The sequence below is a fragment of the Sorex fumeus genome, unplaced genomic scaffold (genome assembly GCF_029834395.1).
Source record: "Sorex fumeus unplaced genomic scaffold, SorFum_2.1 ptg000032l, whole genome shotgun sequence".
Classification (NCBI taxonomy): domain Eukaryota; kingdom Metazoa; phylum Chordata; class Mammalia; order Eulipotyphla; family Soricidae; genus Sorex; species Sorex fumeus.
In genome coordinates, this window is record NW_026606089.1 from 10,300,787 (window position 1) to 10,322,912 (window position 22,126).

A 22,126-nucleotide genomic window follows, 5' to 3' on the forward strand; every position below is an offset into this window, starting at 1 on the left:
CCGGCTTGGCCCTCGCTTCCTCCTCCATCCGCCCATGACCTGGGCCGCCCCGGGTGGGGGAGCGGCCCAAGATCACCCAACCCGGGCGGAGAGAGGGAGAGCTGCCGGCACCCTCCCTAGCCACCTGGAGACTACACAAGTGTCAACAGATGTGTTATTAGCCACCCAAGGTCTACACTTGTGTTGATCTGATGATCATCTACAGTGGGCAGAGACCCAGTTCTGAGGCAGGACAGAATTGCTAGACCACACAGTTGAAGAAGCTCACCTCGCAGAGAACGATCCCGAAAGAGAAGACATCCACTGTCTCATCATAGCTCTTTCCTTGGGAACAGAGAGGAGCAGATTGTTAGGTATGGTTCCTAGTCGGTTATGCACCATTCTAGAGCCAAGCCATGAGGCAACCAAGAAACAGTGCCAGCACAGATTCTTTGGGGATGCTCCCAATTTGCCAAGACAGGTACCACATGAAAATCTTCCTTCTTTAGTCTGAGGTGGACTGCCATTAGGCATCTTATGAAACAACACTGCCCCGGATTAAACTGGATGGTAGAGTGGAAGAGAACTGGACCAAGAGTCCCTAGAACTCGGCCTTTAGCCAACTGTGTGTTCTTGGGAAAAAGCAAGGCACTTCTTTGGTCCCCAGTCTCCAAAAAGGGAATATTCAAAAATTACCGAGATCTTGCAACTGTCAACATTTTAAGTATCCCAGCCTGAGACTCTGAGTGAGACTCAACTTTGGTTGAAAGCAAGAGGGGACAGTCGCCTTTGCAATGAGGTGGTCTCTGGCGACTTTGTGCATTATCCACAAGGGGGCACCACACTTTAGTTTTCAGCAAAGAGAAAAGGTTAAAGGCAGACAATCAGCTTTCAGTTGCCCTTGAGGAACTTTCAGTTCACCTGTGGTCAAACCTCACCTGAGGCCGAGGATGGGACACTGACCAGCTCAGGGGAAAGAGCATTTCATGAGGCCCTGTCAGACCAGTGACGAAAATGACTGGCCTTCAGCAGAGCTTCTGGCCCTACACGTCAAAGGCCTTCCCTGGAGATCTCAGGGCTCTGCTACCGGCTCTCGGAGTATGTCCCCTCCAGCTCTCAGGACTCACCATTCAGCATCTCAGGAGCCATCCAGTAAGGGTTTCCCACCACCGTGTAGCGCTTCTTGCGGTCATTCTTGCGCAAAGTGCGTTTCTTGGTGTTAGCTTTCTCCACGGGTGGCTTTTTCCTCTCCTCCACGATGAGCCGGGACAGTCCAAAGTCAGCCACCACCACAGTCTTGTCCTGTGAGGACAGGGGCCAGGGTCAGAATGTGGTTGGACCATTGTCAAACTTGGAACTGGGGTGGGGACTTAAGCAAGAGAATACTTCAAAGGAGGGGAGAAGAGCCAAGGAGCCGTGGCAAAGGCTATGGCCTGCGCTTGCTCAGTTGCTACCGCAGAGCAAAGTCCCTCGAGGGCTTCGTGCCTGGAGGATGGCACTGGGAGGAGAGGGGCTTTCTTTGTTCCTAGTTTTTTTTTTTCTTCCGGCCTGGTCTGTCTTGTTCCCAGGAATATTTAGGCCATGGCTAAAACCAGGGTAAGATAGAAAAACAACAAAGTAAAGGTCGTGGGGACCAGTGTGGGGTGCTTGGGGAAGATAAGCCCTTCAAATAGCTACAGGGCAGTCATGTGGAAAGGGATTAAGGATGGTGTGAGTGCAGAGGGTGGAGCCTGGATCAGCTAGTGGACACCGGATCCAATGGAAAGCAGGTCACGAATCAAGAGGAAAAATTACATTGTAAGAGACCATAGCGGAGGGGCAGTGGGAGAAATGCTGGCTTCAAACTAGTCACATAAACGTACTATCTCTAAGGCCTTCAGTGGAGCCAGCCACAGGTGCTACAGCTGTGAAAATGGGGTTCACAATGAGCTGCTGAGTAAAGCGATAGTGCTTACATGCAGTTAAGGAACTCCAATGTCCCTTCTAACCAAAAGATTTCAAAGGCTGCTAAAGGGAAGGGAGATCTGAGGAGGCAGGAGAAGGCATCGGAAGCAAGAAGGGCAAGATAGGAGACTCTGAGTGAGACCTCTGGATGAAAGCAAGAGGGGACAGTCGCCTTTGCAATGAGGTGGTCAGAGGTGAGAGGGCTGACCCAAATGTCTGAGAGAGGGGACATACCAGTTTTATGAGGCAGTTGTGTGAGTTCAGGTCCCGGTGGATGATGCACATGGAGTGCAAATAGGCCTGGAAGCGAAGGACGAGCAGAGGTCAAAGGGAAGCTGATCAACATGAGCACCGGGGCCCACAGAACTGGCTCTAAAGCCAGGCCACCCCCACTCAGCGTCAGAGCCCAGGTGGACTCCAGGGCCTGGGCCCGCTGTTCACCACATCAGCCTTAACTTCTAAAACACATACTCTGGTCAGAAAGTTTCTGGCTTAAAAAGCTTTTGTATTTGTCCTCTGAATTCCCACCTGAATTTCCAAACTAAATTCTTTTTTTTCTGTTTTACTTTTTTGGATCACACCCGGCGATGCACAGGGGTTACTCCTCGCTCTGCACTCAGGAGTTACCCCTGGCGGTGCTCAGGGGACCATATGGGATGCTGGGAATTGAACCCGGGTCGGCCGCGTACAAAGGCAAACTCCCTACCCGCTGTGCTATCTCTCCAGCCTCCAAACTAAGTTCTTTACCTTGAAACAGAGAGCTTAATCTTCTCACAGATGAATACTGTCTTTCTGGACCTCACATGAAGAGACGCGATTAAACTCTCAGGTTGGGGGGTAGAATGATTAGTCTCTATAATCCTATCCTTTCTAGCCTCAGCTTCTCGTCTGGAAGCCAGGTGTGAGTAATGACACATGAACATGAATCCCTTAGATCAGTGATTGGCATAGAAAACCTTCAGCAATCATCACTATTTTTGTAGAAAAAAAAAAGGGGGAGCGCCAGGGTTTACATAGCTCTGTGCTCAGGAATCATTAGTGCGAGGTTTGGGGGACTACAGGGGATCGAACCCAGGTCAGCCGCATGCGAGGTCTACTTGCTGGACAACCTCTCCAGCCACCAACTGTCACTTCTATTGCTCTGAATGGTGCCATTCTTTCCCAGGTGAAAAAGAAAACCAAACTTTCCTCGTGTTTTCTCCCAGGTCTTTACTGCTTTCACAATGATTTCGAGAGCCTTTCTGTCAATTATATCCATTATAATTTTATGCACTGTCTGTCCACTGTAGCACTGTCCTCCCGTTGTTCATCGATTTGCTCGAGTGGGCACCAGGTACGACTCCATTGTGAGACTTGTTGTGACTGTTTTTGGCATATCGAATACTCCACGGGAAGCTTGCCAGGCTCTGCCGTGCGGGCGAGATACTCTTGGTAGCTGCATTATAATTTATCTAACTATAAAACATCCTCAGGGTTCGGTTAGAACTTATTTCCCACTTCTCTCTTCCTAGCTGGTGAGGTTCTTGTCGAGCTCCAATACCCACAGCGCCACCACCCCTCTGTGAGAGCCAGGCCAGTCAGTTTGCTTTTAAATATTTGGAATCCTCTGCGGGTAGGATGTAAGCTGAGGACAGCAAGCTGAGGGCAATTTCACTGGCAAAAAGACAGGGTCGAAGGAATATAAGAGCGGGCAGGGTGCTTGTCTTGCATGCAACAAAGTTCGATCCCCTGGCATCCCAGACAGTCCCTAGACTTGCCAGGTGAGATCCCTGAGCAGAGCCAGGAGTAAACCCGGTCACCACTGACCTGAGCACCACAGGGTGTGGCCCCAAAACAACAAAAAAAAGAGAGTCCAATAAATCGTTCCCAAATCATCCTGCCCACAGGAGCTGCCTGCCCACGATGCTCACACATCTCAACTAGCCCCGTGGGCAGGGTTGCTGGCAGGACTCACCATTCCGGAAGCAATGCCTTTGGCGAACCTGACCTTCTGCTGCCAGGGGAAGGGATCCTGCAGGATAGAAGAATGCCCGTCAGAAGTTGCTGGGCCCTGTCCCACTTGTGGCCCAGGTCCCCTGAGTCAACATGTCAACGAGCCCTCAGGCCTGTAGTCAGTTCCACCCACCGTGACCCTTCAGAGTGAGTCTCTGGCACTGGTGGTTCCAGAAGAGTGGTAACACAGGTGCCCACTGAAAACCCACCAAGCCTCTTGGAACCTAGAGGGCGGCAAGCTCACCACACTGCGCAGGAAGTCCTTCAGCGTGCCTCCTTCAATGTACTCTGTCAGCAGGTTCAGCTTCTTGTCCTTGTACAGCACCCCGATGAACTTGAGCACATTGGGGTGGTCCAGGCTACGCATTACCTTCACCTGAATGCAGGAAAGCCAAGGAGGTTGGGTGGTTACAGCCTATGGACATCCTCACCCTTCCCTCCTGAGAATCTGCACGGCAAGTGGTACCTGCACTTCCTAGCACAGGCCCTGTGGCAGAGACTATCAGGGAGGAAAGCACACGTCCACAGGAAGGACATGGCCTTGTTCAACTCTGGGGTCCTGCCTGACTAAGAACTGCATTGGGGATGAAGTTGGAGGATGCAAGAGTGAAACAAAGGCTTAGTGCAGTACTAGCTCACAGGTGTATTCAGCTGAAGTAATAGAACAATGGTGGAGACAGTGAAAACTGGGTAAATAAAGGCCCATGGGTATCAGTTCTCTGGTAGGCCCCAGTCTAGGCTACCCCATCAGGGATTATACTGATTATTACATCTCATACTATACTGGTTCATTCTTTTTTTTTTTTTTTTTTTGCTATTTGGGTCACAGCCGGCGAAGCACAGGGGTTACTCCTAGCTCTGCACCCAGGAATTACTCCTGGTGGTGCTCAGGGTACCATATGGGATGCCGGGGATCGAACCCGGGTCAGCCACATGCAAGGTAAACGCCCTACCCGCAGTACTATCACTCTGGCCCTAAACTGAGTCCGTTCTTACATCCACCACCTGCAAAGTCCACAAGCTCCTCTGATCCACCTCTTATCTGTACTCTACTTGTGAATGTGTTTAGTAAATGCACACTGAGTGAGGTCCGTTAGAGAGGGCAGGGACAGTCCCTAGTGCTCTATTCTGTTGGCTTCTTACAACCATGATACCAAACTCCCCGCCTCCATTTTACCTCTTACCTCAGTCAGAAAAGTCTTCTGTGTTTCCTCATCACACCGAATTAGTTCCTTCATGACCATCACTTTGCCCGTGGCTTTGTGTGTCACCTACAGAGAAAGTAACTATTAGTGGTGCCGGAACCAGAGGCAGTTCTGGAGGCTGGCTTGTTGAAACCTACACAATCGATCATTCCATCCCTTGGAGACACACTGAGCTGGACCGGAAGGACAGAAAATTCGTGTATGAAGGATACAGCGCAGGCTAACGGGGGACCCGGAAGGGAGCAGAGCCTCACCCCTGGAGAGCTGGGCATGCACAGAGAGTTGAGAATCCAGAAAAGGGAGCAGGGAGGGAGGCAGGAGGGGACGCTGCCAAGCCAAGCAGGGGCTTTGGTCATCTGACAGAGGAATCTCTCGGGTGAACTGAAGTTTGGGGGTAGAAGGGTCAGTGCCACAGACATGCTCCGGAAGGCTAGGTGGGGTGGGTGTGAGCTCTTCAGCCCAACTGCCCCCCAAGCTCAAACACATGGCTTACCTGACCCCCCCTCCCAGCTTTCAGCAGAGGAGGAGGAGGAAAGAAAGAGACAGAGGTTAGTCCCAGCGACTATTCCCAGGGATGCAGGGGCCACTCGCCCATTTGCTCCCTGAAATATGCCCAGCACCGGTAAAAGCACTGGTAAAAGCACTAGTAGTGGGAGGCAACCACTAGTAGCATCAGCACTGCTCACTCCAACCAGGTTCTCCAGGTGTACGAAGCTCGATCTAACACCACCACTGCCCTGACATGGCCTAGGAGGGTGGGACAGAGTCATCACACTGTCACCTGCAGCCAAGAAGGCTGGTGTTCTGTGGGGTATGGGAGGAAGTCTGGTGACAGGCTCTTTGTTTTTATGTCACACCTGGTGGTGCTTAGTGGTTAATCCTGGTCTGCACTCAGGGATCATTCCTGGCTGTGCTCAGTTAACTATATGAGGAGCCAGGGGATCGAACCTGGGTCAGCCATGTGCAAGGCAAGGCAAACAATTGGTACCTGCTGCACCACCAGTCTGGCCCCTCATGAGAACTCTCTGAAAGAAGGTGAGAGAGGGTTAGGGGACAGAGAACAGCCTGTGCTCACCTTGATGGCCTGCCCAAAGAAGCCCTTCCCCAGGACCTCCCCATGGGTCAGGTCACATGGCCGGAAGATCTGCTGTGAGTAGCTGCTGGAACAGCGGAGGGATTCTGAGCGGCTGATGTCACGGCTGAGCAGGAGGGGTTCTTTTGGAGAGCTGGGGCCGGGGGACTTAGAGATACTGTTACTGCGCCTGAAGATGAAGAAAGGTAGGGTAAATCCTTAGAGATCTACCAAGAAGCCTGGGGGCAAAAAGCTTAGGGCCACCTACCCGGTCCATTCCAATATTTGCAATGCAGCCGCAATGATGGGGCAGGAGGCTCTTATATTAGACAGATATACTATGTTTAGGCTTCCGACACCAGCAGTTCATTTAAGCACAATAAACATACCCTCAAACTGCGAATCCCAAGTACCACCCACCTGAACTGACTACATCTATGGTCACTAGAAGACAGCACTATAGATAATATTCCACCAAAAAGAAGAATCCCAAATATTTCTCATGTCTTTGAACCTGTGTATGTTTTCTGAATTATAAAACAATAAGCCTGTATAACAAGTCTCACAATGGAGACGTTACTGGGCCCGCTCGAGCAAATCAATGAACAACAGGAGGACAGTGCAGTGCTACAGTGCCTGTATGATACTCTTAACATTAAAGCCACAATATTTACATTTTTATAAGCAGCAGGCAGTGGTTACTAGTGGTTGAAGACTATATCTCCTAAGGAAAGGACAAGAAGGGCCACAGAGAGCCCAGAGACAGAGCAAAGGGCCAGAGTGTGTGCCTGTATCATGAGGTCCCAAGTTCAATACCTGGCACTGCAGGGCTCCCCCACAAACCCTGGAAATGACCGGTATTGCATGAGCACTGAACTGTCAGGCCTGCACAACCAGGCTGAGTGTCACTTGGAGTGACCCCTTCTCCAAATCCCCCTCCACACCCGGAAAAAAGAAGGGAGAAGAAGGCCGGCATCCATAGCACTGAAGGTAAACTGCAACCTCACAAATCTCTCTTCTAGGAATGCTGTTTCCCTTGGGCTTCTCAGGAAGGGCACTCGGGGCGCGCGCACACACACACACACACACGCGCACACACACACACACACACACACACACACACACACACACACACTTCTAGTCCTATTGTGCCCCTGCACAGGTCAGGCCACCCTGTCCAGCACAGTTCAGTGCACAGAGCCTGACGCTCTGGTTACTAAGGCAACCTGGCAGACAGCTGGGTCACATCATGCACAAGCCCTGGCTAGGAGCTGTGATCGCCATGGGGAGAGCTGGGTCAGCACAAACCTCATAGCCTGTTCCTGGCCAGCTGGTTCCCTTTCTAACTCTGCTCGCCACTGAAAGACCACTCTGTCTCATCTGAAGGAAAGGCACAGAAAAGAACAAAGTCAGGGCGGGAGGAGGCACCTCAGTGAGCGTCTCCTCAGTGTCCCATCCAGATTCTCCTTGGTGTCCAAGGTACTGAGGGTGTGGGAATGTCCGGCGTTCTGTATGTGGGGAGAGAGTCGCGTATCCAGCCGCAAGTGGTCCAGGTGCTGGGAGTCGGGGTCATGTTCGATCAAGACCTGCAGCGTTTGGCTTGTCTGGCTAATCGCATCTTCTACCTGTGGCCAAGAGCAGTGTAAGACTGGGTCCCACAGGCTGTCCCTTTCCAAGCCACCCACCATCAGCTCAGGGGATCAAAGGACAGTGTGTCAATACTGATTGAGTGGTTAATGGTGGCCTCCACCTGCAGGAATGCCCTCTGCCTGGCATCCTGGTAGCTCTACTATCTGTTCAAATAATCCCTGCTGCCCTGGGAACACATCAGGCTTGGCATAGGAGGTCATCATGGGTCGCAGGCTTAGTGGGCAAAACAAAAAGAAAGGCTAAGCGTGGGCAAAGGTAAAAGTCGTAGCCTGATTTTCCAAATGGTCTATTCCATTTCTCACCCCCAAAAAGACAGACGGGACCTCAGTTTACCTCCTCCACGCGGAGCGTGCGGACAGGGGTGCCATTGATCTCTAAGATGCGGTCACCAGGGTGGATGGCATTCCGATTGTTGGGAGTGATGTGCATACGGTTGACCCTGGAGCAAAGCAAAATTGAGGAAGAGTTAAGGAATCCTACAAACACTCCTCGCCAACTTCATTTAAGCAGGAAAGGCTCACCTGGCCTCAGGTCATCCAAGGCCCAGGGCACTTACGAGGAAAGGCAATACCCTTTCAAGGACTTTTCGTCTCAGCAAAGGGAACCAGAGATCCAGTGCAAAGACGATTTACATCCTCCCCGTCTGGAGTTCCCTCACCATCCTGGAGAATCCTGCTTTCTCTCCATTACTGTAGCTCACCAACACCCCTCACCTGTCTCTAACTGGTCTCTACACTTAGAGACTTGCCCTTCTCCCATCCAATTTCTATACCAAAAATCCTTCTAGAGTGCTAACCTCGTGTTAGCCCGTGGCTTACACTTCTTAGTGGACTTGCTGAGTCTTCGTACAATCCAGGCCTCCGTGACTTGACTGAGCCTCCCCTCTGGCTCCCAGTCGGACAATCACGGACTCCTGCCTGCGCCCTGAAAACAATTCCATCCTGTCTCTCTATCAAATAAGGCTTTAGAGCAGATCTCACTTCCTCCTGAATCCCTAACCTGCGGACTCACATATGCAAGCACTCACTGCTCAACCCCTAGCAGGTGACAGTCACTGTCTACAGGCTCTGTGGCCACAGGAGCCCCAACTTCTTTTCAGCCATGAACCTTATTTTCTCTTTCTTCTTCCATTAACTTAGACAGAAAACAATAGTTAACAACACCTACTATCTCCACTGTTCCGGGCTCTGGGTACGCAGTGTGAATAAAACTTAAGTTGCAGAAGGAACCAGCGGGGAGGACAGACGATATTAAATTTGAGGCTGGAGGAATAGTTCAGTGGGTATGGAGCTTGTCTTTCATGCAGCCAACCCAGGTTCGATTCCCAGCACTGCACACAGTCCCCCATGCACTGCCAGGAGTAATTCCTGAGTGCAGAGTCAGGAGCAAACCTGGAGCACTGCCAGGCTGTGACCCAAAAACGGAAATAAACCAAAACAACTCCAAATATCCAATATACTTAATCAAACCATCATTTCAGAGAGCAAACCTGATCTGAAATTTGACAAGTGATCCAATGTTAATGAGCTGGAAAGAAGCAGTTTAGGCTGATAGACCAGTCAGTGCCAAGGCCCAAGTGAGATTCCAGCCCAGGAGAAAGAGAGGTGGCGAGGGAGCTCTGCATGAGAATTCTGAGTCCTGAACTTCCTGAGCTCCTTTCTGAACTTTGCTCAGGAATCTCTGGTTCCACGGATCTCAAAATACTCACTCTTTCACTTGCACGGTGGTGGCATAGTTGGAGCAGGTACTCTCCACAGACACAGAGAAGCCACGTCTGCCCTCGGTGGTGGCTGGCATGGAGATGAGTGTGACGGAGTAGGGCAGCTGGTCATGAACAGACTCCGTGGAGAGCCTCTCAAACATGGGTGCCAGCACCACATCATTGTGACACTTCCCACTGAAAAGAGAAAAAGTAAGGCGGTTAAGATCACGGTCCCGGGGCTAGAGTGATAGCACAGCGGGGAGGGCATTTGCCCTGCACGCGGCCGACCCGGGTTCAATTCCCAGCATCCCTTATGGTCCCCCAGCACCGCCAGGAGTAATTCCTGAGTGCAGAACCAGGAGTAAGCCCTGTGCATTGCTGGGTGTCACCCAAAAAGAAAAAAAAAAATGATGGGTCCCTGGCTGGAAGCTTCCAGCAACCACTTGAGCATGTGCCCATAAGCAAGAGTACCCACGATCCCACTACCACCGTCCTGCCGTTATTCCATTTGGCTGCTCAAAGGAGCAGCATGGGTTCTTGGTGCAGCTGGGGCTGGCAGTGAGAAAGTCTGGGTTCTCTTTAGTCCGCTTTGACTCACAGTCAGACTCTTCCCTTAGGTCCCTTCCTCTCAGGACTTCAGCCTATCAAAGCAGAGGAATCGAGTAATTGCTAAGGGGCCTTTTCCTTTAATTTTTGGGGATCTTTCTCTAAGAGCAATTTTCTAGCCTTTCCTTCTGGGAGTATCGAAGGGCAGTATACCAATATTTACACAGTCGACAGGACCAAAAGCAGAGAAATGTTAATTGTCTTCCTTGTCTTTCTTTTTTTTTTCTTTTTGGGTCACACCCAGTGATGCTCAGGGGTTACTCCTGGCTCTGCACTCAGGAGTCACTCCTGGCAGTGCTCGGGGGACCATATGGGATGCCGGGGATTGAACCCAGGTCAGCCGCATGCAAGGCAAACGCTTTACCCGCTGTACTGTCACTCTGACCCCTCTTAATTATCATATATATACAGGTTATAGAGCTGGTAAAGTGCACTGCTCTGATAGGAGTCTAGTGCTTTCATATGCCCCTACTAGCTCTAGCAGTCACTTCTCTCTCCCCTTCATTCTCTTTTAAATTTAGTCACTGTGAAATTACAAAGCTATTCATGATTGAGTTTCAGGCACACAGTGTTTTAACACCAACCCCTTCACCAGTACCCGCTTCCCTCCACCAATGACCCTCTCCCTCATCTGCTTCCTACCACTAGTCTGCCGCTATAAGGGACATTTTTTTTTTTGCTTTTTGGGTCACACCTGACGGTGCATAGGGGCTACTCCTGGCTCTGCACTCAGGAGTTACTCCTGGCGGTGCTCAGGGGACCCTATGGGATGCTGGGAATCGAACCCAGGTCGGCCGCGTGCAAGGCAAACGCCCTACTCGCTGTGCTATCTCTCCAACCCCTATAAGGGACATTTTGACATGCAAGTTTTTGCACAGTGGTTTACATTATTGTTATTGGCAGGGTTACATATATCATGTTACCACCTTTCAGGACCACCTCCTCCTCCTGTTTGAGCGCTTCCCTCTACCACAGTTGTTGCCCCCTCCCTGTCCTATCCCTCAGTCCCCATCCAGTGGCATATTTCCTACCAAACACCAATCCTTGCGTTGTTTCCATTGACTTCGAGCATTCGTTATTTCGCCATCATTCAACCACTCTTATGGGGAAGGGTGAAGACCGCGGCGCCATCTTACCAGTAGAGTGAGGCATGCTGCACCAGAGCGTATGCGTCCCCATCCTCGATGATCACCTTGCAGCTCACACAGGCAAAGCACTCTGGGTGGTACTTGAATTCTCCAGCCACCTGTGAACAATCGGGAGAAGTGTGAACAAAGGGAGGAAGCTGTGACAGATGTCAGAGTGAGGAATGACCTTTGATCAAGGATTTATAGACCCCAGTCATACTTTTCATCTCCCATTACAGAGCTTCCCAAGCAAGTGTTAGGTGGGTGCCTGTCTGTCCTTGCTGAGATTACAAAACACTGTCTTGGTTTCAGTCAGGAGAAAGGATTCTCAGAAGTAATTATCTCTACGAGATAGATACCAGACTCACAGATCTTCCTTCCAACTGTGACGAGTCCAACAGCGGCAAGCCTGTGACTAGGCTTAAAGCTCTATGTCTACAACAGGTAGGTGGGACTCTGCCAGCACATTCCAAAACTTTCCTTTCCGAATCCCTGAATACAATGTAGGTGTACCCTCCTCTCAACCTGTAATGGTGTCTTTCAAGACCCTAATTCCACTGTCCTGTGTCACCTCCATGCCTGCCTGGCCCTCCACACCCCAACTGGACTGTTAAATCTTTTTTTTTTTTTTGCTTTTTGGGTCACACCCGGCAATGCACAGGGGCTACTCCTGGCTCATGCACTCAGAATCACTTCTAGTGGTGCTCAGGGGACCATATAGGATGCCGGGAATCAAACCTGGGTCAGCCGCGTCCAAGGAAAACGCCCTACCCGCTGTGCTATCACTCCAGCCCCTGGACTGTTAAGTCTTTGAGAGAAAGACCTTACCTGGCACTTAACAGGTAAATGATGGACTAAATAAAAAGAAGGGGCGCTGGATGATGGGAAGACAAGGGGCTCAAAGGTGCTGGGGAGTTGGAGGAGATATCAATAGACTTTGAGGACCGTGATAGCAGCTACGGAGGGGCTCACTTACCATGACAGGTCCTGTCATCAGCAGAGAGCACCCGTGGCAGAACTCCCCGAACTTCCCCCAGTAATCCTTATGGCAGTAGAGCTTCCCGTCCTTCTCATAGTACCAGTTGGTAAGGGAATCCTGGCATTCTGAACACCTGCAAGGCAAGATAAGATCAGAAACTGCCCTGAACCCTTTCAAATGGGTTGCATGACTGTCCCAGGTTTTCAGGTATAACAGCCAAATCACCGATCACTCTTTGGTCCAAATCCTGGGTGGAGGAAAGCCACAATTTGCTGTCTCCCCAAAGGAAGCTGGTTCAGGGTCAGAGTGGATAAGGCACTTGCCTTGCATGTGGCTGACCCAGTTTGATAACTGACATCCCATACAGTCCTGAGCCCTGCCAGGAGTGACTCTTGAGCGCAGAGCCAAGAGTAACCCCTGAGCATTGCTGGGAGTGCCCGCCACCCCCCCCCCCCCCAAAGTTAGTACGTACTAGTGCATTTTCACAATCATCCATTTTACTGGGTCAAAGAAGTGAAGTAATTTGCCCAAGCTGACATAACTAGCAGGTTGTAGGATTAGGATTCAAAGCAAAAGGCAGCTCCACCCTGCCTCTCAGAGGTAAGGATGTGGGTGGTATGAGACCTTAACAATAATATGGCGTTTAGTTGACCAAGAGGTGGTCACAGTTAGTAGGTCAGAGACCTCCTAGCCCTGAGTGCTGAAAAATGAGGAGGGCTTCTCTGTGCAGATGTTGCCTGAGAATATACTGAGTGACGGACCTACACCCAGGGGTCTGGAGGAAGGAGCAGCTCTGGTTCTGACATGTTCATCTTTCACTGTGCTAATGAATTCTTGCTTTGGTTGGCTGGTTGGTTTTGGGACATATTTGGAGGTGCTCAGGACTCCTGCCAGCTTGGAGTCATTTCAGCCTATTAACCTCTTAACACCTGCATACTAGGACGTGTCTAGAGAATGGCAGTTAAAAACTACTCTGCTTAAACAATATTCAAAAACAAAAGAAAAAGGAGCATTAAAAAAAAGGCAGATGGGGGCTGGAGCAATAGCACAGCGGGTAGGACATTTGCCTTGTACGCAGCCGACCCAGGTTGGATTCCCAGCATCCCATATGGTCCCCTGAGCACCGCCAGGAGTAATTCCTGAGTGCAGAGTCAGGAGTAACCCCTGTGCATTGTCAGGTGTGACCCCCCCAAAAATAAAAGCAGAATATGATAGGGGTAGGAGCGATAGCACAGTGGTAGGGCGTTCGCCTTACAAGCGGCCAACATGGCCGACCCGAGTTCGATTCCTCCGCCCCTCTCGGAGAGCCCGGCAAGCTACCGAGAGTATTCGATATGCCAGACACAGTAACAACAAAGTCTCCAATGGAGACGTTACTGGGCCCGCTCGAGCAAATCTACGATCAATGGCAGGGCCTTTACCTTTTTTATGATAGGGGTGGGGGGAATGAGGGGATAAGACAGTGGGAAGGGAGTGACACACTGTAACATGAGGGAGGAAGCTGACACTCTGGTAGAGGGTGGGTTCCTGGAATGTTTTTCATCATGGTGCTTAAAATAAAATAAAAAAAAAATTGGGGAGAGAGCGGAAACCTAAGGGCAGTGGTGAAGGGCTTGGTGCTGCAACAATGTATGTCTTAAACCCAATCATGAATAACTTTGTAATTTCACTGTGACTAATAAAAATACAAAGAAAAAAGGAGGAAAATTACTCAAGATTAGGTACTTTATGTACAGGATTAGTGTAGAAGCCCAAGGGATTGCTCAGTGGCTAAAGTTCCTGCCTTGCAAACATGAGGCCATGAGTTCTTTTTCCCTGATTCCATCCACAAGAGCTAAGCACAGTCCTAGGAGTTTTACTGCCCCATCTCTGGCACCACCAAGAAGAATGAGCATTGTGGCCCGGAATGCGACCCTGGGCAAGCATGTGTGTGACACTCGCCCGCCCCCAGCCCCGTGAGCACATGTGTAAGCACCGCAGAAGTGTGTGAGACCCCCCTCCCCCATCATTGCACAACAATATTAATTAATAAAGGGAAGGGAAGGGGAAAAGAAAAGTCTAGGACACTAGGAGCTCAGCAGGCATTGTTAAAGGTGATTATGGAGGGGCCAAAGACACAGTGCAACGGGCACAGCACTAGCGTTGCATGCAGCCAACCTGGGTTCGATCTCCAGCATCCCATTTGGTCCCGAGTCAGCCAGGGGTGATCCCTGAACGCAGAGCCAGAAGCAAGCCCTGAGTGCTGCTGGGTGTGAGCTCCCCCACACCCCAAAAATGTCCATCCTGGATCACTCACTGCCACAGAGTAATTTCTGCTACTTCCAGTAGTTTTTCCTCACTGACAAAATGCAGCTAAAAATCACCCTACTACCAAAAAAATCCACAGTGAAAACTAAGGCGAATGCCTGTTGCAAATCTGAAGGGCAAGGCAAGTATGTTATTATAGCAACTTGCTAAGCACTGCAGATACAAAGCAGAGATAGATATACAAAGTCTCCTACCCTATTTTTTTTTTCAAGAGCTTACAATGTGTGGGGGAAGAGAAAGTCATAACAGTTTAATTAACAACTGCAAGATGAGAGGCCACAAAGCACTGCCAGAGTCAGAGAGAGACAGGAGGAATGAGCTGAGGAGGTGGTGGAAAGCAGCTGAAGGAGGGCGATTTGGAGAAGGACCTAGAGAATCCCTCGCCACACGACTCGGGTCGCTTCTGCTCTCAGTCCCTCTTAATTTGCCCTGGGTCATTGCAGTCTGTAGCTTGCGACCTGTCCAGTGAATGCTGTCCTTAAGAGTCTTATGCCTGGAGGCAGTGTGGAGAATGATGATATGGAGTATCTAGGATGTGTCACAGTGAGAATCATAATTTACAGGAAGAGGAGGAGAAATATGGATTCAAGTTCTTGGTACCTACATGCCTTTGGACAAGGCCTCTCCTTTTCTGGGTTGTTTCCTGAGCTGTAAATCGAGGGGATTAGGTTATATTCTAGGCACTGCCTAATTCTGTGCATTTCTCTGTTCCCGGTCCCAATCTCAGCAACATCATTTACTGACCTTAGGAACGTTAGGTTGCTCCACTTCTCATTTGCGAAATGGCAGCATCAATACATGCTTTCAGGGTAGCAACAAGGAAGAAACAGTACTGTGAGGGGCTGAGTGTAGTACAGGGGGTTAGTTAAGGCGCTGGCATTGCATGCAGCTGACCCTGGTTCAATCCCTGGCACCACAGGGTCCCCCAACACTACTGGGAATGGCCCCCGACTGCTGAATGTGGCTGAACACCCTACCCCCCAATCAAGTAAATAAATGCTACTCTGAACGACAGTGAGGTGCCCCGCAGAGGGGCCGGCACACTTCCTTCTTGACCCTACCTGTGACTCAAAACTCCTGGAGCATGTTATCCACTAGATTGATGAGCTCCTTGAGGACAGAAACAGTGTTCCATATACTCTTCACAAAACCAGCACCTAGTACAGGGCCTGGCAGGGTAGCTTAGCCAATATTTCCAAACTGAAAATGGTAGGAATGGCTCGAACTAGCTGTCAAGGTGAGAGCCCATGAGTTCCATGGCTCATCGTCACCCGGTCCTATCCTATCTGCAGTGGAAAAAAGCTAGTGTAGACATATTTGCACCCAACTGCAGGCCTGGGCCCTGCTACGCCCTTGCAATGGTATGTGTGCCGCAGGGCACGGGAGCACCAGAACACGTCCTCCTCCGTGCCACTGCCAATATCCTGCTTTTGTTTGCCACAAGTAGCCGTGGCCAGGCCCGGGAGGGGGGCAGGGAGAGAAACGAGTGCAGGCATGCGGGAGCAGCCACACCAGTCGGCTGGGAGGAACACCTGGCTGGGAGCGACATCACCCAGGAACACAGCTGTGTCAAGGAATGTTTGTGAAGGACATGGCCGGCCAGATCCAACACTGACCGTCTCGGGTGTCTCTGAACAGAATGGTAGCGAGCTGACTGGGAGACAAGCAGGGTGTTCCCAAGGTGCTCTGTCACAGAACACACTGGTTCTTAGGCCACTGAAGCAAGTGTCCGGGGTGTAACGCAGCTGAAGACCACTTGCCACGTGCAAGGCACTGGGTTTGATCCCTAGCACCGCAAAACAATAACAGAAACTGCCCTGGTAGGCAAAAGAATGTTAGATTAGATATTAACGAAAACAATGATTAAGTCCCTGGAATGCCAACCCTCTTCTGGGCACTTGGTGAGGTTGCCTATTCATCTCACCACGACCCTGCAAAAAGCGAGATTATCCTGGTTTTACAGTCAGCTCACTTCTGCTGTCGCCCGCCCGATCCACACACGATGAAGCTGGAGTATGAGCCTGAGAGTACCTGGCTACAAAGCCACTTCCACTATGTCACCCAAGTCAAGTGGCATATCTGCAAAGCGGGGTGTCAAGAGTCTCAGCTGTGAAAATAAGGAGCTGGAGCTTCAGGAGTCCAAGTCCCTTTTTAGTGTGGCTACTTGGTGAGCCTTCTCCAGAGAGCCAAATGGTAAAAGGCACAGTGATTCTCCTTAGTTTAGTCCAGTGTTCTATTCTCTAGAAAAGAACCAAAACACATCCAGAGAACTGAAGATGCTACTAAAAAAAAAAAAAAAAAGAAGAAAGAAAAAAAACCCTATTTGGGGCCAGAGCACTAGTACAGTGGGCAGGGTGTTTGCCTTGCAGGTGGGCATCTCATATGGTCCCCCAAACATTACCAGAGGTAATTCTTGAATTCTTAAGTGCAGACCCAGGAGTAAGTAAGCCAAGAGCGCTGTCGGTGTGGCCCCAAACAAAACAAACAAAAACTTCAGATTATCAGAAGACCTGGCTGGCCATAACATGCTCCTCAGAAGCCAAAGCTTTCAGTCTCTCCTTCCCCGACCCTCCTGCCGCCCCCCCCCCCCACCCCCGCCACCAACCTGCTCAGTTTCCAATTTTTCTAAGTTTCAAGTGTAAGTCAAAATCGGCCCTTGCCCATCTCTTGCCCATCACTAATCATCAGGGAGATGCAGATCAAAACAACAATGAGATATCATCTCACACCACAAAGACTGGCCCACATCCAAAAGAACAAAAGCAACTGGTGCTGGCGCGGATGTGGCGAGAAAGGGACTCTCCTTCACTGCTGGTGGGAATGCCGACTGGTTCAGCCCTTTGGGAAAACAGTATGGACGACTCTCGACCCAGCAATACCACTCCTGGGAATATATCCTGGAGAGGCAAAAAAGTACAGTCGAAATGACACCTGCACTTGTATGTCCATGGTCACAGTCCTACCATTGTTCATCGATTTGCTGGAGCGGGCCCAGTAACGTCTCCTTCGTGAGACTTGTTACTGTGTTCGGCATATCGAATACGTCACGGGTAACTTGCCAGGCTCTGCCGTGCGGGCGAGGTACTCTCGGTAGCTTGCCGGGCTTTCCGAGAGGGGCGGAGGAATCGAACTCGGGTCGGCCATATTGGCTGCGTGCAAGGCAAACGCACTACCGCTGTGCTATCGCTCCAGCCCCACTTGTATGTTCATTCCTGCATGATTCATTACTATTCACAACAGCCAAAATCTGGAAAAAACCCAAATGCTCGAGAACAGATGACTGATTAAAGAAACTGGTATATCTACACAATGGAATACTATGCAGCTTTAGAAAAGATGAAGTTATGAAATTTATATACAAGTGGTTCTACATGGAAAATATCATTCTAAGTGAAATGAGCCAGAAAGAGAGGGACAGACATAGAAAGACGGCAATCATCTGGGGAATATAAAGTAAGAGAATGGGAGATGAACACCCAAGAATAGTTAAGTACCAGGAGGTCTGCTCCACGGCTTGGAAGCCGGCAACACATGCTGGGGGAAAACGCAGTTCAGATAGAGAAGGGAACACTAAGTAAAGGACAAACATCCTTTTGGATGGAGGATTTACTCAAGATGCGAGATGCGTGCTGAAAGCAGACTATAGACTGAACATGATGGCCACTCAATACCTCTATTGCAAACCACAACACCCTAAAGGAAAGAGAGAGCAAAAGGTGCCACAAAGGTGGGGCGGGGTGGGAGGGCTACTGGGATCAGCGGTGGTAGAGAATGGGCACTGGTGGAGGGATGGGTACTCGATCATTGTATAACTGAAACCCAAGCATGAAAGTTTGTAAGTCTACAACCGAACCCCATGGTGTTTCACTAAAAAAAAATTTGGCCTTTGCTATAGGCCAAAGAGCATCCAACTTGGAGATGGTGGGGCCCAGAGGTGAGGCATCAGTCAGTTAGCTCTACTGGGGACGCAGAGTGAAAGGGCACAAAACCACCCCCTAAGGAAGTCACAGAGAGGCCTGCAACACTGGCATCAGTGGGAGCTCCAAATTCCTCTTCCAAAGTGTAACAGTTTTAGTAGCTACAGAGTGAACCAAGCCCTGGTAACAGATCAGAGGGCAGTCCAACCACAGAGACCTCTTCCACTTTCTTTGGGTTTAGGGGCCACCTCTGGAGGTGCACAGAGCTTACTCCTGGCTTTGCACTCAAGTATCACTCCTGGTGATCTGGGGGACCATATGGGGTGCTAGGAATTGAACCCAGGTTGGCTAGGTAAAGGCAAATGCCCTACCCTCTGTACTATTCCTCTGATCCCTACAGAAGTCTTTTGAGTTAGTTGAGAATATACAAGTTTAAAAAACAGAAAGGAAGAAAACTAGCTGAAATTTTCATAAATAACTGGTTAAGAGACCTGCTTCTGGGACTGGAGTGATAGTACAGCAGGTAAAGTGCTTGCTTTGCATGTGGCCAACCCAGGTTTGATACCCTGCATCCTATATGGTCCCCCAAGCACCAACAGAAGTGACTCCTGAGAACAGAGTCAGGAGTGAACCCTGAACATCGCAAAAAAAAAAAAAAAAAAAGAGAGAGAGAGACAGACAGACAGAGACAGAGAGAGACAGAGACAGAGAGCTAGCTCCATATTTCTTCCTTGCCATTCAATGTAACCAAAAGTCATTTACTATATGACCCTGAACCTCAGTGTCTTCATTTGTACACAAGTGATGAGAAACTCTCCTTATGCTATATGAAATATGTTCAAATGCCTAGCATGATGCTAGGCTCACAACAAAATGTTCATTTCTCTGCCTTCACTCTTAAATAAAAATATCAAGGAAAAATGTAGAAAAGTCTCTTTTCTCCCAAGCCCAAACAACAGGAACCTGATTCTTTTTTTTTTCTTTTTGGGTCACACCCAGCGATGCTCAGGGGTTACTCCTGGCTCTGCACTCAGGAATTACTCCTGGCAGTGCCTGGGGGACCATATGGGATGCCGAGGATCGAACCCAGGTTGCGTGCAAGGCAAACAACCTACCCGCTATCCTATTGCTTCAGTCCCAGGAACCTGATTCTTGATGGAGAATTAAACAGATTTCTCTAAGTAGACTGGGTCATAACATTTGTTTAATTAGAGGGGGAAAAAAATCAATCGATTCTAATCAATATCTATCTGCTGGGAAAAAGTTTCCATGCAATTGTGATGCCTAAGAACAACAGACAGATACTATGCTGGAAGAAGACAGAGGACCAAACCTCACTCAACCAAAAAATAATTTTGTTTGGTTCTGTTTTTGGTCACACCTGGTGGTGCTCAGAAATCGCTCCTGGCAGGCTTAGGGGGCCATATGGGAAACTGGGGAACAAACCTGGGCTGTGTGCAAGGCAAACCTCCTTCCAGCTGTACTACTGCTCTGGCCCCTCATCCAAATTCTTTAGCTCAAATGTTTACAGGTAAATCTTCAAGTGGAAGGAGACTAGTCACTAGTAGAGTGATTTGCCCAGGTTAAAGATCAAGGCCAGGTTGCCTGCCTACCCCGCGTCTTCAGATTGAACAGACAGGCTCTGGGAGAGAAACTTCTTCCAGTCCTTTGCCTCTGAGCTGAGAATGGGCAGGTCTCTCTGCCCACAGCTTCGAGTTGCTGTGGCCGGGGATGCCAACTTCCCCAGAAGCCAGAGGTTACAGAAAATAAAGGCCCAGAGACTCTGGTCGAGAGCCCAATCTTCTACTACCAATGAGCCCTTTATTATTCCTCCTTTCTGCAGAACCTATAGATTAAAATAGGCTGTCAATTAAGCTATAATTATTATGGAATATGTTGTTATCCTGTTTAAAAAACTAACCAAACAACATAATGAGCCTCTGATCAGCAAGAATTAAGTGTTGCCAGAGCACTGATTCAGTTCCAATCCAAAGCCGGGAAGCCTGCAGTTTCAATAATCTGTGCGGTCCGACTGGAATCAAGGGCAGAGCCACTGTTCTTTGGAAAATATGGAAGCTTGTGTATACCTGAAAAGTCACATTAGTTGCAGAGTTGGGAGCCACTTACCAGATTCAAGCCTTTCATCTTTCAGATGAGGAGAAAAGAATCCCAGAGGACCCAAGGCAGCTGCCAAATGATACTGCTAAACTGGGCAGCATTAAGGATAATTTTCCCCTTTAGACACGGGTTGCTTTAGAATACAAAGATACAATTGTTTTCTTCAAGAGGCCCTGTGTAAACCAAACCCTTTAAATCAATGTTGAAATTAAGGAACATTCTCTAAAAGGAAATTTGAAAGACGGTAGATGAAAGTCACTCCTGAATGAAGCCCGCCTGTGAAGCCCAACTTGAGGTGCGACCTTACTCAGGGCATCTGAGAGTGGCCCTCAACCTCATCCCGGGGCGCTGGCAGAGGAAGACGGTGCACTCCGCTGAGAACACCCTGCCAGGCAGTGTCCAGGATACAGAAATCGCATTCTTCATTCTCGGCTCCCTTTCCCCTCCCTCGCCCGCTGTCACGCCCGATCATGTTCCCGTGGAATCTGGTTGCGTCACTTTCCTTGCAACCTCAGTCCCGGAGCTCCTGTGGACTCTGTACTCCCCCGGAGGCCTGGGGTCAAGGACTTAATTTGTTCCACCGAATCTGACAAGGGTTGTGTTTAGAAACCCAGGAAGTTCAGTCCCTCTGCTACTCCAAGGAGGAAACTGAGGCCCAGAGAGGGCACAAGCTCCTAGCTAGAGAGGAGCCCTTGAGGTGAGGATGCTCTATAAAAAACAGATGAGGTTGGAGGGGTAGCTCAGCAGCACAGCACTTGACTTGTATGTGTCAGGCCTGGTTTACACACACACACACACACACACACACACACACACACACACACACACACACACACCACGTGTGCACACAAGAGTGTCCTAGCTTTCTTTTTCTTTTCCTTTTTGGGTCACACCTTGGCAATGTACAATGCACTCCTGGCTGTGCACTCAGGAATTACTCCTGGCGGTGTTCCGGGGGACCATATGGTATGCCGGGAATCGAACCCGGGTCGGCCGCGTGCAAGGCAAATGCCCTACCCGCTGTGCTATCACTCCAGCCCATCCTAGCTTTCTGAGTGACGGTGGTGATTGATGAGACTGATACCTGGAGCAGCAGAGGGTCTGGGTGGTGGGTGGTCCCTCCTGGGAGGCAGAGCCCTGAGTGTCGGTATCTCTTCAGAAGTGGCTTCAGGAATGTGGCCTCCCATTTAGGGTAAAGGGAGAGGGTCAACAGTTGAGTCAGTACCTACCTGACTCCAGCTGGGCAAACAGTGGGGTGAGGGGCAGGTGGTCAGGTTCCCCAGAGGGACGGAGGCAGAACAGGATAAAGGGCTGGCAGGTCTGGGTGGCACTGGGGATCTGGCTCTCAGAGGTCCAGGCAGACAATTCATTATCTATTCTAGTTCCAGAGAAGATGCGTCCAATCCTCTCAAAGATTAAAGGGACACAGCATTCCTGATTCCTAAGGGAATAAACCCTCCCCCAAACTGCCTTTTCAGGATTAAGAGTAAAAGGGATTAATGAGGTCCTGGTTTAAACTAGTGCCTTC

The 22,126-nt window shown here is 49.8% G+C and overlaps 1 protein-coding gene across 2 annotated transcripts in view; it reads right to left on the bottom strand.

Moving 5' to 3' along the window:
• Positions 1 to 22,126, bottom strand: part of LIMK2 (LIM domain kinase 2) — a 68,946-nt gene that overhangs the window by 7,796 nt on the left and 39,024 nt on the right. For both annotated transcript variants that reach the window (XM_056116494.1, XM_056116495.1), the window contains 12 exons: positions 12,254 to 12,389; positions 11,287 to 11,396; positions 9,551 to 9,739; positions 8,176 to 8,281; positions 7,621 to 7,817; positions 6,196 to 6,382; positions 5,100 to 5,186; positions 4,160 to 4,291; positions 3,878 to 3,934; positions 2,158 to 2,223; positions 1,107 to 1,281; positions 269 to 324 (listed from right to left, as the gene is read on the bottom strand). In XM_056116494.1, coding sequence (XP_055972469.1) covers positions 269 to 324; positions 1,107 to 1,281; positions 2,158 to 2,223; positions 3,878 to 3,934; positions 4,160 to 4,291; positions 5,100 to 5,186; positions 6,196 to 6,382; positions 7,621 to 7,817; positions 8,176 to 8,281; positions 9,551 to 9,739; positions 11,287 to 11,396; positions 12,254 to 12,389 — 1,498 coding nt within the window. The remainder of the gene's footprint in view (positions 1 to 268; positions 325 to 1,106; positions 1,282 to 2,157; positions 2,224 to 3,877; positions 3,935 to 4,159; positions 4,292 to 5,099; positions 5,187 to 6,195; positions 6,383 to 7,620; positions 7,818 to 8,175; positions 8,282 to 9,550; positions 9,740 to 11,286; positions 11,397 to 12,253; positions 12,390 to 22,126) is intronic.